Here is a 14356-nt window from a genome sequence, read left to right as displayed (position 1 = left end):
TGCCTTGTTCCCAGGACCCCATGCTATGCTTCTCAAAATTAAATTGCCTATATTTCCCCCCCCCCCTTCTTCTCTGGACTGGAAGTTTTAAATAAGAGCCACAAATCACATTCTCCCAGTTTACCTGTTGGGAACATGGTCCATATCAAACACTGACTGGGTTAGCACACACCAGAGGCCCTTTAAAAAAGCCCTTAAAGTTGTTTTCAAGGTGCTGGAGTCACATTCCTTTGAATACACAGACACGTTTATAAGCAGCATGTGTGAGAAAGGAGGGGAGCTCTTTTCTCACCCTCAATTGGAAATAAAGTAGATCCTTAATTAACCTGCACAGATAGTTTAAAGGCTCGGAAATAGCATTGATGTCTGGTCTTGGAAGCAGCTTTTACTTCGTGCAGCTCTCTTAGCTCTAACTTTATTCCTTCACTTACACAATATCTCTCCTTTCTGCTCATTTAGCCCTTTTCTGGAACCCTTTTCTTCCTAAATGGTTTGATGCTTAATCACTTCCAGATGCGAGGTCCAGATGAAAGACAGGCGCTTCGGTTCTTTAAGTAGAAAGTCTAATGAAAGTTTTTTTTTTAGTTTTTTTTTAAGTGCCAGCCACCCAACTTCTAATAAATGAGGTTTGTTACAACTTTTCAAACCCCAAACTACAAAGGGTGCCTCCATATAGTTTGCGTGAGTTTTGTGAGACTTCAAAAATAAATGTGTTTGGAAAGTTGGCAGGTTCAGAAACACCTTGAAGAAAGTCTGAACTCTAAAGAGGAGATATTGAGAGATATTCTTTATTCTTAAGACTCGTGCTTTTAGATTCTGTCTTTATTTACACTACAGACCCGACGACAGGGTTCCTGCTTACCAGACGTTCATTAGCACAAATTTATGATAATGAATGCCGAGCTGCGACTTGATTAGGGCTTGAGCTTTTTAAAACTTTTGCTTTCTTGTGCTGGAAACTTTCCCCAAATGTCACTTGAAGGGTGGACACAAAAGAAGGACATCTTTTTTTAGAAAGCAATAGTTTCTTATTTGGATTTGTAGGTTTTCAGTGGTTTTCAGGCGGCAACAACAGGGATGTACCAGCAATCCTGGAGATAAGCAGAGCACCAAACCGACATAGTCCTGATCTTACAGATAAAAACACTAAAGTTTGGTAAATTACATTTTTAAACCTGAAAGAGGACAAGAAAATGTCCAAAATAAACAAATCAATAACTTTGGGTGAACTAGAATGTCACTCAGATCTGCACTTTTACTTTGATCTGCACCAAATTGTAGATTAATAAACATCTGTCCTCTGAACATGTCTGATTTTAATTTCATCAAGATCCATAATTGATTCTTTGAGAAATCAACAAAAATATTCTTGCAGTGTTCAAGAAAGTGATCATGAATTCCTGAATCCGCATTTGCACCAACATTAAATATCTTTATCCGTGGGCCATGTGTCACCTCTTCAAACAATTTCATGAAATCTCTTTTGTAGTTTTCCTGTCAACTACAAACACAGAGAAACAAAAGCAGAAAGTATCGCTTCCTTGGCAGAGGTGAAGAAACTGCAGCTGATAAACCGTGTTTTCTTGGAAGTGGATCTTCCAAAAAATTGTCCTCTGGTGACATAAAACACGTCCAAGATTCTGGCTTGATTTTTTAAAATTGTGTGTTGTATCACATCAAATCCATCAACGCCTCTGACCTTCCACCCACTTCAAACACACATGATGTTTTGACTCTTTTTTTCCCTTCTTCAGCGGTGTGGCCGTTACGCTGAGTGATTTGTGACAGGAGAGGAAAAGGACAGAAACCTTATCCTGTCCTGTGTCTGCACTCGAGCACTAAGTGTCATTATATCCCTGTCTGCTCTATTACCCCCCCCCCCTCTGTTCCTCTGCCAGATATGTGAACCTTACATTTATGTCGGCGCACTCCACGCCCAGCGAGAGATGAAAAGCTGCAGTTGGTGGAGCAATTGTTGATTTAGAAATCGATACTGCTTCGTCTTCCGGTGTCAGAAGCTAGTTTCTTTTATGCTGAGACCAACCCATTCCAAAAGCTTAGGACAGTAGGATCTGCCAGAGCTTTAAACTTGGCATGAAATTGCTTTCTTGCTTTCTCGCTGCAGACTAGTCAAAAAAAAGTTGCTTGGTTTTTCCAAAAGTCGCCAAAAGTTACTTAAGCTGAGCAACGGACTTATATTAAGTAACCATATAATTGTGGAAAATTGGCTGTAAAATGTTATCATGTTTATCCCTTGGCTTCATGTGTAATGGATCTTTACCAGCAGCTCCAGACCAGTCGAACCATTAGCCGTGCAGGGATAGTTGGAAACCATTTCCATAGAGAAAGGACAGTTTTGGATGATGTGATTTGGCAACTTCCACACAACTGTATATTTTTGGAGAAATCAGTGTGATTAAGATGCCGGCTGACCTTGACATTCATATGGTGTTTCACAGGGATACCCCAACATGTATTTCAATGGAAATCTGGAATGCATTGTGGATGTGAAGTCGTGCAGGGATATACCGAGGGAGGTCTTTGTAAATTTGAATTGCTAATGATGAATATAGTCCCGTATAACTTGTTTGTTCTGTAATCATAAAGAATGTGTGGCTGCGGCGATGCAAGTGTAACGTTCGAACACAAGTTGTGCCAAGAATAATCGAGACCTGATGTACAAATGTTCGTTTAGCAGAGTCACGCGTGGATTGCCGTGTTTGAGTCTTTCCTGTGAATAGAATTTATTTGGCAGGCCACACACAAAGATTTGCCCCCCCCCAACCAAAAGCGTGATTCCCACAATTCCCAGGGTTCAGAGCAGGGTGATGATGCTTAATACAGCCATCCCTCCAACACTGGCAACCCCCTGTGTCGGTTTTTTTAAATGAATGGCACACACAAAGTGGATCTCCTACATTGGTTACAATGTAATCTGATGGGGCAACTGCGACAGCTGCATGAAATGTCCACAAAAAGTGCCAAGTCAAATTATTATTCTGGGTCGTTACACTCGTTTTGCAACTGTCTCCTCAATTTGTAGAAACTCGTCATCCATGTAAGTAAAATTCTTCCTCAACATTGTCCACAACAGAATTGGATTCAGCCTCTCAGTGAAATCCACTCGCCAACGCTCTCTCTCTCTCTCTCTCTCTCTCTCTCTCTCTCTCTCTCTCTCTCCCTCTCTCCCTCTCTCCCTGTCACGTTTCCACCTTCGACTTCCCGCAACGACTCCTCATTGAGCGAGACAGCTGTTATGTTTCTAGACTCGTAGCATTGACCCAGAATAACAATTTGAGCCTTTTTTACTGGTGAAGAAAAACACTTTTTTGCAGACATTTCATGGACTGTTGCAGTTCTCCCATGAGATTACATTGTTGTTGTGAAGTACTGTTCATTTTCACCCCCTTTTATAAAGGCCCCAGGTTGAAAAGTACCACACTTCTCTTAAGTTCTATGGAAAATTGGTATTTGGAAATTGATGGCCCTTAACTTCACTGTGAATAATAATGGTCACCAGAGGTTGAATCATAATGTTTTTGATGATCCACCATTTCGTCACTGTCAACATCAGGCAACATTTAAATATGAGGACAGGAAGTATCATAATCAATCCAATAGAACCGCTGTGAAGTGGATTTTAAGCAACTCATCATCTTTCCCTAAAGCCACAAACCTCATTTCCACAGTTAAGCTGATGTTGTTGCTTAGAAATGCAATTAGCCGCTTTGCTTGTACAAAGGCAATACGCCTGTGTATTTTAAATGAGCCATTGTTTTCACCTTTACATTTTAAAGTGCTAGAATTACCATACATTAGAGGATACCTTCCCCCCCGAAAATACACAAATACCTCAAATTGCTCTTTAAGTTTTCCTTAGGCATCACAGTATAGTGTAACATAGCAAAGTTCACCCAGGTAATGGAGCCTCTTACTATGCAGATCTTCTCCGTATTCACATTAAGTCTGGCTGGGAACACAACAAGGTCACTGGGATGATATTTGGACACGTGTCTTACTCTGTTTTAGCTCCAGCATCTTTTTAAACCTATTAATTTTCATCACCCGACCTCACAGGCCACAGTCAGACAGTGTTTTCACCATTTAGCAGATCTCCCACGTGTCTTGAACTCTGCAGCGAAGATCTCAGCTTGTTGTCTGCTGAGTAACCACTCCAAAAAATCCCCTCACACATGTTTGGTCTCGATCCAGACAAAGACTCTATGTGGCGGCAAATGTTTGGAGTTTTGATATATTTGTCAACAGCGCGTGGGCGTCTTCCTTCCGCCGGGCCGGTGTGGTCTCACTCTGGGTCTTAGCTGTGGTGGCGGACATGTCGCAAACTCCCTGACCTGCCTATCTTGCTACTCTAGCGAGGAGTGAGAGAGGCCTTCAGGAGGTCTCCGCCTCTCCGCGTCTCGGCTTTCCTCAGAAGCCATGCCAGGACAATAGAGGGAGAGGAGGGTGCACGCGGCTTCACACCAGCTGTGGAAGCTCAAAGCAATTCCCAGTCCAGGTTTCTGCAACTCGCCCACTCATTTGATTTCTTTGAGCCTACGCTTTCCGCTTTGCCTTTACCGTTTTTTAATGATCTCCCTGTCAATCAAAGGGTCCGTCAGCCGCTGCCTCCGCTCACTGGTGCGGACCCTCGTGCCGTTAACGACTCAATTAGTCATGTTTGTGAACTTGTGTTTTCGATATTTATTGAACAAAATCTGGAAGGTTTCCTATTTTTGGGAGACTGTAAAGCTGTGAACAGATTTCCATGAAGTGCAGTTTTAGATGTGGGTGGAGCACTCGGACCTCTCACCTTCTTAACGAGTCTCCACCGTTCAATAAACAACGTTCTCCGTAATGCCAGATCCCAGGGGAGGGAAATGTGTTCCTGTTCAGCATCCACGCTGATGTGTCTGTAACTTAAGTGCGTCTTCGAACCCATTCAGCTGCCGTGCCAACTGGCCGGTGTGTCACATCTGGTGCTTTAAGTTCGAGCACTCTCCAAGCTGAGATAGAAATAGGATCAGTCATAATTCTGAGCTAAAGAGATTTAGGAAATGACATCCAGTATTTTATTTAATGTCACAAAGTTGCAGAGTTTAATGTGGGCCAGGGACACAGTAGCTGCAGACTCATCTGTGCTTGGTTTGTTTGCGTAGAGTTCCTGCAGAGCACAAAGATGGAGATCCCAGTGTAATCGGAGAGCAAAATTAACCTGTTTTCGCTCTTTGACTTCATTCCCGGTGTTTGTACGTTTGTGTCTTTGCTTACACGTCTAAGGTACACTCAGAGGACGGGTGCACCAGGAGTTTGATTGATGTGTGCGGTAATTTCCCAGTTGGCAAACATTTCCAATGCGCACTCCGTCATTTGTGGCCTATTTAGATTGGCAGAGGTGCGGTCCCAATTGGCTGGTTTTCAACGAGGACTCTACGTGAGACAGATTTGTTTGACTGGGCACTCGAAAAATACGGGGAGCATGATTGAAAACTGCATCGCCTTCATTTCACCCCTTGTTGGCCTCAGTGGTTTCACCTCTATATCATACATTTACTTGCAGGATTTAGCGAAAGTTTTAAGTTCCACGGTGGAGCTTTTTTGCATGGCTGCACAAGGAAGATGGGGAGCTCACCAGTAGTGTGGGCAAGTGAGGTCACACCGACACACATTATCCTCAAAAACGTCAGACCTGGAAAGCTACGCTGCTAAATCACATACGAGAATTGTCTAAATTTCTACTACTAAAAATAGAAACCACACAAAACCCTGGACTTGTTCTTTTCCAGGCCTGGCTCTCGCTCCCAGACCACAGAGCACGGATGTGAGATGGGCCAGAACACGTCGGAGCATCCAAAAGCCTCTGGATCATTATTCCATTTGAACAGATTATACATAAACATACATAAAGACGTGCTCATTCCTGTGAATCCCGCTCCCTTGATTGGACGTCCTCTCCGGACAGCTCCTGGAATCTGATGGGAGAACCAACGAGTGGCCCAGTTATCGTTGGGTTCTCCCAGCTTGTTTTACTAAAGACTCGGCCAAACGCTGCCTTTCCCCTGCTGATAAGACAGCTCCCATCATGCCTCACTCACAACATGGAGTGTAGGGAGAATAGTGCTGGCTGCTCCCGATGATCTAAGATTTCTCCAGCTTTTGAACTTTTAATCCAATAAAAATACAGCTTGCGTAATACCTATACGTTGCAGTGGAAAGAGGGAGAAAGAGAGGCCCCCTGGTATTCATGTCAAATGGCTTGAGCACAGTGCCCCCCCCCTGCAGGGGAGAACATTTCTTCACATGACTGACACATTTTAAATTACTTTGCGATGCACAAATAATTCCCTCTTTTTAATTTGCTACATGTCCATTTAGAGGAGGTTGTAACCTGTAATCGCTCTGTAAGCACATTTTTTAACTTGACAGAGCTCATAACTCCATGGTCCTCTTCAATTCATTGTGACTGCTCAGAAATTCACACACACTCATAGATGGTAGACTTCCCTTTTTCCTAAATCAATATACATGAATGATTCCTTGGAAAAAGGGTGTAAATGTCCCCAAAATACCTATATCTCATAATGTTAAGTGGAAAACAAAATCCAGGATCCTTCCACCAAGTGTCGTTTAAATCCATTCAGTTGTCTTTGTGTAATCTTTAAAAAAGTAACAAACAAACTTATCAACAAACAAATAGGATGTTGTGAAAATAATATATAACCGCCTTGGTGGAGGTAATAAAAACAATGAATTTTAGACAGAATAGGAGAATAGAGGAGTTTACAAATAGTCAAAGTGCTGAGCCGAGGACTCCTTGCTTTGCATTGTGGCTGAACTGCAGCGTTAACATCCCAGACTTCAATCTTCAAGACTCTGTGAGAATCTGGTTTCATCTGTGGAAATCGACACTCACCGTGTTACAGATTTATCGTGTTTTTTTGTCAAACCTTTACTGCAGAACTGTTGACGCCATCGGGTTGTGGTTTGTGGTCTGGCTAATTGTCCTGCTCGTTTTACATTTGCATATACGGCCTCGTACGAGAAGCTGGTGAATTATAATTGTCTCCTGCACAAACAAGCCTCTCCAGTTCCAGTGAGATGACATTGATACGCCGCTATTAACCTATGAGTGTGAGCAGAATCGAAGTTGCCGTCTCTGCAGATTCCAAATTTAGAGCAATTGCTCCCGGCAATCTACTCACAGTGGTTAAGATTCCTCAAAATGTGATTGTGTGGTTTATTATCTGACAGCAAATTCCCCCAAATAGTCACTCAACTCATGGAATATAGCGTTCTATAGGAATATAGGTTTTCAAACCACAGAGGGATCCAAATATCCAGAGTACTTTACTCAGCACTTTGACTACTGGGGAGAGCAGTGGATCCTCCTCATGTAAATGAATTTCACGGCCTGAACTCCGATGAACTCAGTATCTCTGCAGCACAAACTCTACCAACGCACTCTGCTCAGGTTGAAAGTTTTCGAGCGGGTGTTTTATTGCGTATCATTATAAATCATAGACTTTTAATAATTATGGACGACCGGGTTTCACCTCCTCCCACACTCCCATTTTTGGAATGAAGCCAAAAAAATATCCTGGATATGATCATTGCCATCTCGGAGCCAGAGTCTACTCATTAGTGATCTGGGGATGGGGGGGGGGGAATGCTTTCGACCAATCGCGAGACGCTCTCAGCTGTCAATCACCCTGTACACTGTCTCATCCACTAACTTGGATGAGGTGGGATTTATGACCCAGTCTGCGGCCGGGCCCCTTTGGGAGCCTCTCGTGATACATAGAGCAAAAAGTTATTGTCTTTTTTCTCTTTTACAAGTTTTTATACTGGAAACATAAATGTAGACTTTCTACATGTGATGTTTTTTTTAATGCACCGTATGCGATTGTACTTTGTAAAAAGAAAAAGAAAAGTTTTTTTACGATGGCTGAGGCTGAAACGGAAAGCAACATGGAGTCCCCTTCAAATAGGCTGCACGTTCACTGCCAAAAAAAAAACAGGGTGAGTCACAGGAGGAAATATTTTCTTACCGATTTGGTTTGGAACTTTTTGCAGCGTATCTGCTGCCTTTTTTTAACGTTCGACCAAAGTATTCACGCTAAAACGCTGCTTCGGGTTAACCTCCAGCCGACACTCATCACACAACTGTGGAGAAAACAAGCACATCACGCCGTGGGGTTGTTATAAATAACTTGTCCCCCTGCAAAATGATAAAATATTACAGTAAACTGCAGCCCTCGCACATTAAAAGATGGAGTGGCTTTCTTGTATTGCTCTTGGTTTCCCCTTTCCTCATGTGGTTTATTATTCTTCTGCTCGGCCGGCGTCTCTGCCAGCTTTACTACTCCCTCACTCCTACGCACCGCTCGCCCTCTGTTAGGAGTTAGGGGCATGCTCTCCGCCGCCGAGCCCCCCCGACTGCCATCTGCTCAGGAAAGAGCCGGAGCCTGAATTACCGCGACCGAAGCTTCATCACCTCGAATGAATGATTTCCATCTTCTCACACTCGCGGTGATGCCATCAGAGAGTCGGGCTTTTGATGATAAGCACGGCTTGCCTTATTTTTCTTGGCACCGCTCCTGATGACAACCCGTTTTTACGCAGAGGAGGCTCCCTGTTGTTGCATGAGCATGATTCGAGCTTCTATTGCTTTATCCCCTCCCGATTAGACAAAGATCCATTTATATAAAAAGGTGGGAAGAAGAATTCTAATCAACTTGTGAGGTTTAATCCAAACGTAATCTCCTTGCAAACTGCGATCCAGACCCAAACACTTGCAAACAATTACGCTGCTGGCACCTAGGGGGCCCGATCTGATTGGTCTGTTTGCCTTTACGCTGTCTTGGGAGATTCTGCAGTAATTGAGTCGGCACCCGGGCTGATGGCTCGTGAGCCGGCTTTTACAGCTCCAGCCGGTTCCAGGCCTCTGTCGATGTGCGGCGTGTTATTAAAACCAGACCGCGAGCGGGACATTACATTAGGGTATAATGTGTTGCACTGAAGCATGCTGTGTGGTATCCCACTGTTCCCCCAGCCGTCCCTGTCACTGCCCTCCGCAGACAGACGCCACTCCTGAAGCAGGCAGTTCCCCCCCCCCACCCCTCCACCCCCTGCTGGCAGCTCTCCCGGAGCCTGTGGAAGTCATCCTCCGCCCCCCCCCCCCCCCCCCAACCCCTTTCATTCCCCTCGGAGCCCCGTTCTGCCAAAGGGCCTGTTTGGCTCACGCTGTGGTTCAGATAAACAACAAGGAATTAGTCCAGAGATGCTTTCACAAGACACCTGGTGCGGCCGCTCTGGTCTCACATCCTCGGATTGAGTTTACAAATTGATCTGCTGTGCTGTTTCCAGTGATATTTATTAATGAACAGGGGGAACTGCTGAGTTTATTCACTCAGATTTGATCTATGTTTGACCGATCTGTGTGGTTTCCTCTCTGCAGGTGACTGCGACGGACGCAGACGGCGGCTCCTTCGGCTCCATTACCTACTCCCTGGGCTCTGGCATCAGCAGCGCCGCTCCCTCCCAGTTCACCATCGGCAAGGAGACGGGCCAGATCTGCACGAGTGCTCCACTGGACAGAGATCAAGGGCCGGCCGGCTTCGACTTCACCGTTACCGCAGTGGACGGGGTGAGCCACCACGTTTTGAAATCATGCTTAATGTGAATCTATCGAGCCACGGAGTAAAATCCTATAAAACCGGCAGCCGTACCTTTTTCGGACCGACGAGAGAGCGAAGCCGCGGCCAACTGTGCAGACAAACTTTGATTTGAGCAGCCGGGTAGAAAATAAAAGCTCTCAGCGGCAGGCTCACTCCACAGTCACAGTGTAGCATCCTGTTCGCATTAGGCCAGATAATACTTAGAAAATAAAAAAGGCTAAAACTGAAATAAAGTTACTGCGGTCATGTTAAAGCAATCAGAGAGCGGAGAACTGCCTCAACTGTCAGGCAGTAATATTTTAACAAGCCGGACTGCCGCCTCCCTCGGTTTTTTTGCCACCTGGTCCAAATGAAAAGCCTGCACTGTATTTTCTCCAAATGAAAAGCCCGTGAAACAGATTGTTTGGTTGAGCCGAGCCCTCTCGCCCTCCACGGGTCATGACACATGGCTCCTTGCCGAGGGAAACTATCAATCTGTATCCCTCCACCAACCTGCTGGGACTATATTTTAGAGGGTACGCTATAGGTTGAATTTTAACAGGGTTTACCGCTAGTTTTTACAGGCGCCATTAACGTGGCCTAAATCCCGCTTTCAGGTGTGTGTGTGTTTTTTTTGGTCCGTGATTTAGTGTGAAAGTATAACAAAAGAGCTTTTTGTTTCCTCTGCAGGGTGGACTGAGTTCAGTAGCATATGTGAAGGTAGATCTGGTCGACATTAATGATAACAGGCCGGCGTTCTACCCGGTGAGCTACGCTGTTAGCTTGAGCACGCAGAGCGCCCCGGGGACATCTGTTGTCAGAGTGACGGCCTTTGACCCCGACTCGGGAGAGAACGGACGAATTACATACAAGACCGTGCCCGGAGGGGCCTCCCCATTCTTTACCCTCAACAAAGACACAGGTTGGTACTTTTTCCTCTTCCTGGAAACACTTGAATGTACTTTTTAAGACTTAAGTGATTGATTTTGTTATGTCCCTGTGAAGGCAAGTGGCCGGAGGCACTTTGTTAAACCATTATCCATCCATGTCCGTCCTTTTTATTTTTGTGAACATGATATTTCAAGAACGCCTTGAGGATATTTCTTCCAATTTGACAAAAGCATTCAGTTTGACTCGAGGTTTGAATTTGGAGGTCACAGGTCAAGGTCAGAGTGACTTCACAAAACTCTTTTTTGCCTGGAGAGAATCAATTCTAATTTGGCCCAAATGTTCACTTATACTCGTAGATTAATTGATCTCAAGTCTGCGTCGAGGGAATTTCTTCACATTTTTGACAGAAACTGAAACAAACTGAAGCTGTACTTGTTGGCTGACACATACATTTCCATACAAGTTCCTTCTAAAATTGTAAAAATGTTTCTTTGGACCCATCTGCAGGTGTGATCTCCCTGTCTCGCTCTGTCCATGGAAAGGCCAACTCTGTCATCCCCGTGGTGGTCTCAGCTCAGGACGGCGGTGGTCTGGTCGCCCTGGTCAATGCCAGAGTCAACATCAGCGTCGTGGCCGGGCTGGTGGCGCCTCCTGTGTTTGAACAGACCCAGTACTACTTCATCGTGTCTGAGGACGTCCTGCGTGGAACAGTCGTGGGCATCGTCCAGGCCAGCAGCAAGACAGGTGGGGACGGAAGACATGTCCACGCTCTCATCTCCGTCTCACTCACTCGCTCGCTCGCCACGTTCGGGTCCCTCGGCCCCATATTGACCAGTTCACTGCACATTCATCAGTCACACTGGATCTGCTCTGCTCCCTGTACCACTTGAACAAACAGGCGTTGAGCCACTACACACACCTAACTTCTGAAATAACATCAATCAAAAAAAATTCCATTTCACAACTGTGTTTATATAATCGTTTTCTGGATTTTTAGGAGCTATTACTGTCGGGGAAAATTGAAAAATTACATCTTTGCAGGGTTCTCTGACTCTGCTGCTTTGAGTGCAGCCTCCCGGGATGTGGTGACATGTCTCTGCTTTGTGTCTTTTCAGGCTCCTCTAAAGATATCTCCTACACCATCAGCTCTGGGGACCCTGCGGGTTACTTCACGGTGGATCCAGACACTGGGGCCTTGAGGACGAGTCTGTCCCTGGATCACGAAGCCCAGCCAACCCTTGATTTAGAGGTGCAGGCCCGCAGTGGAAACCCCCCCGCCTTCGGCCAAACCCGTGTCCACATTACCATCGTAGACATCAATGACAACCCGCCGGTTTTCCTGCCCTCATCTTCGGAGTCTCTGCTGCTGCCGGAGCACACAGAAATGGGCACAGTGATGTATCGGGTCCAAGCTGAGGACAGGGACTCAGGAGTCAATGGACATCTCACCTTCGACCTCTCTTCTCCAAGTGTAAATCAGAGGATCTTCAGCATAGATCGCAGCAGCGGCGAGATCCGATTGGTCGGGAGCCTCAACTACGAAAGCAACCCTCGTTACGACCTCCAGGTGATCGCCAAGGACAGTGGCGTGCCCCAGCTCAGCGCCACCTTCATGCTCGTGGTCCACGTGCAGGCAGAGAATGATCAGGGACCCGTGTTTGATACCCTCACCTACCGGGTGGAGTTAAAGGAGGGCACCCCGATAAACACACGCTTCCTGCAAGTCCGAGCCCTGAACAGAGAGACCCCTGGCTCGGGCCACTTCAGTCCCCTGGCGTATCACCTGCGTCCAGATGGAGACGCTGCCGGGTTTGGCATCGCGGCCGACACCGGCTGGCTGTTCGTGAAGAGCGCCCTCGACAGAGAAGTCAAGGACATGTACCTCCTGACAGTGCTGGCGAGTGCAGGTCACGGGCAGTTAAAGAAGACGGGCAGTGCCACGGTGAGGATATCGGTCACCGACGAGAATGACAACTCTCCCCGGCTCACTCAGGAGAGGGTCTTCATGGCCGTGAGAGAGAACCTGCCGGCGGGAACGGGCTTCGGTCACGCGTCGGCCACGGACCGAGACAGCGGCCCCAATGGACGCCTCAGCTACCGCCTCCTGCACCCTGACCGCCACTTCCAAATAAACTCCAACACAGGTTAATTGGAAATGTCACGTTTTTTTACAGTCTCGACTGGTTTATTGGAATGAGAGTGTTGAAATATTAATGTGTAGTGTTGAGGATTGCTTCATTAGACAGGCAAAGAAACCGTGTGCATTCAAGCAAAACCCTATATATACCAAGATGTGGAGGAGGGAGAGCTGCTGCCTGCACAGGAGGAGAAGGGCAGCACAGCTAATAACATTTGTTGAATTGTGGATCTCCTCCAGATTATGTGAAATACCTGGAACATTTCTGACTGAAATTCTTCATTTATTTTTTTGGAAGATTGAGCGAAAATGAACTCAAACTCATTTCTTCCTTCATAAGCTCAAAGATTCTTTGCCCTCAATTTGAAAACCAATCAGGATTTCACACCAAACACTTGTTATTCTTTGTCATCGAGAAATTGAAATTACATGTGGACATTTTTAATTGGTGTTTAGTCAACCCAGTGAGTCCTCACTCCAGTTGCCTCTTCCCTATTATCATAAATTAGTCAGATGATGGTGACAGCAGCACTGAGGATCCTGCTGGGCCCTAATTGGCCTGCTGAGCCTGTTAGTCTGTGGGTGGAGACTCCGACTCTGATTTGTGATCAGTTTCTGGCTGAGCTGTGAGTCTCTACAGCGTCTGCCAACTTCAACCGTTCCTCTATTTGTGTGTTGAGAGAGAGAGAGTGTGTACGTACACATGTGCACAAACATCTGCGCACTGTGCGTGTGTGTGCTACTTGTGTGTCACTGATCAAAGCCTGCAGGCTCGTAAGTCTCTCATCATTATTCCAGTGCTCTGGACTTGTGCCTCTGCGTGACACTCCTCTCATCCACCTCTTCCTCTCCCCAGGTGAGATCAGCACAAGGTCGACTCTGGACAGGGAGCAGCAGTCGAGCTACCAGCTGGTGGTGGTGGTGCAGGACGGGGGTTCGCCCCCCCGCAGCGCCACAGGCACGGCCTTCATCACCGTCCTGGACGACAACGACAACGACCCCACTTTTACCCACAGCCAGCCGGGGAAAAACCTCATCATGCAGGTGATGGCACGAGACCTGAAGAGCAAACGTGCCGAAATGGAAAAAACATCTCTCACGTCCAAAGTTATAACCTTTTATGTCTTTTGATCATCAGGTGACAGAAGGTCAGTCCTCTGGGGGTTTACTGGGCACGTTGCAAGCAAAGGACCCTGATGAAGGAGAGAATGGCACCGTGTTCTACTCTATGTCAGGTACAGTCTCATCCATGCTAAATAACTAGTGATTTATTATGTGATTTAGCTGCACGTAATGGTTTAAAGATGTGGCAGAAGTTTATTTTATAGATTTGTTTTGTTTTTGATAGTTTACTTGTAGTAGTTGCAGTGTAAAGTATTTTAACCTTGTATCTTTGCATTTAACTCCTGTCCTATGTCAGGTACAGCTTCATCCATGCTAAATAACTATCAATGTATTATGTGAATAAGCTGCATGTAATGGTTTAAAGATGTGGCAGAAGTTTCTTTTATAGATTTACTTGTAGTAGTTGCAGTGTAAAGTATTTTAACCTTGTATCTTTGCATTTAACTCCTGGAGACAATATGACAACTTGGTTGCTTTGATCAGAAACTAGTCTAAAAAAAGACCTGCTGAATAGACGCTGCAACTTGACTTGTCTGGGTTTTATGTATTC

The 14356-nt window shown here is 45.7% G+C and overlaps 1 protein-coding gene across 1 annotated transcript in view; it reads left to right on the top strand.

The window, feature by feature from the left end:
* Nucleotides 1-14356, top strand: part of LOC133003797 (protocadherin-16-like) — a 72681-nt gene that overhangs the window by 45345 nt on the left and 12980 nt on the right. The window contains exons 2-7 of the mRNA XM_061073609.1: nt 9455-9643; nt 10344-10575; nt 11052-11288; nt 11660-12688; nt 13538-13725; nt 13820-13916. Of these exons, the coding sequence (XP_060929592.1) occupies nt 9455-9643; nt 10344-10575; nt 11052-11288; nt 11660-12688; nt 13538-13725; nt 13820-13916 (1972 nt within the window). The remainder of the gene's footprint in view (nt 1-9454; nt 9644-10343; nt 10576-11051; nt 11289-11659; nt 12689-13537; nt 13726-13819; nt 13917-14356) is intronic.

This window comes from Limanda limanda, chromosome 6, assembly GCF_963576545.1.
Source record: "Limanda limanda chromosome 6, fLimLim1.1, whole genome shotgun sequence".
Classification (NCBI taxonomy): domain Eukaryota; kingdom Metazoa; phylum Chordata; class Actinopteri; order Pleuronectiformes; family Pleuronectidae; genus Limanda; species Limanda limanda.
The sequence above is the reverse complement of the archived record's forward strand: the minus strand, read 5'-3'. Positions and strand labels throughout refer to the sequence as shown.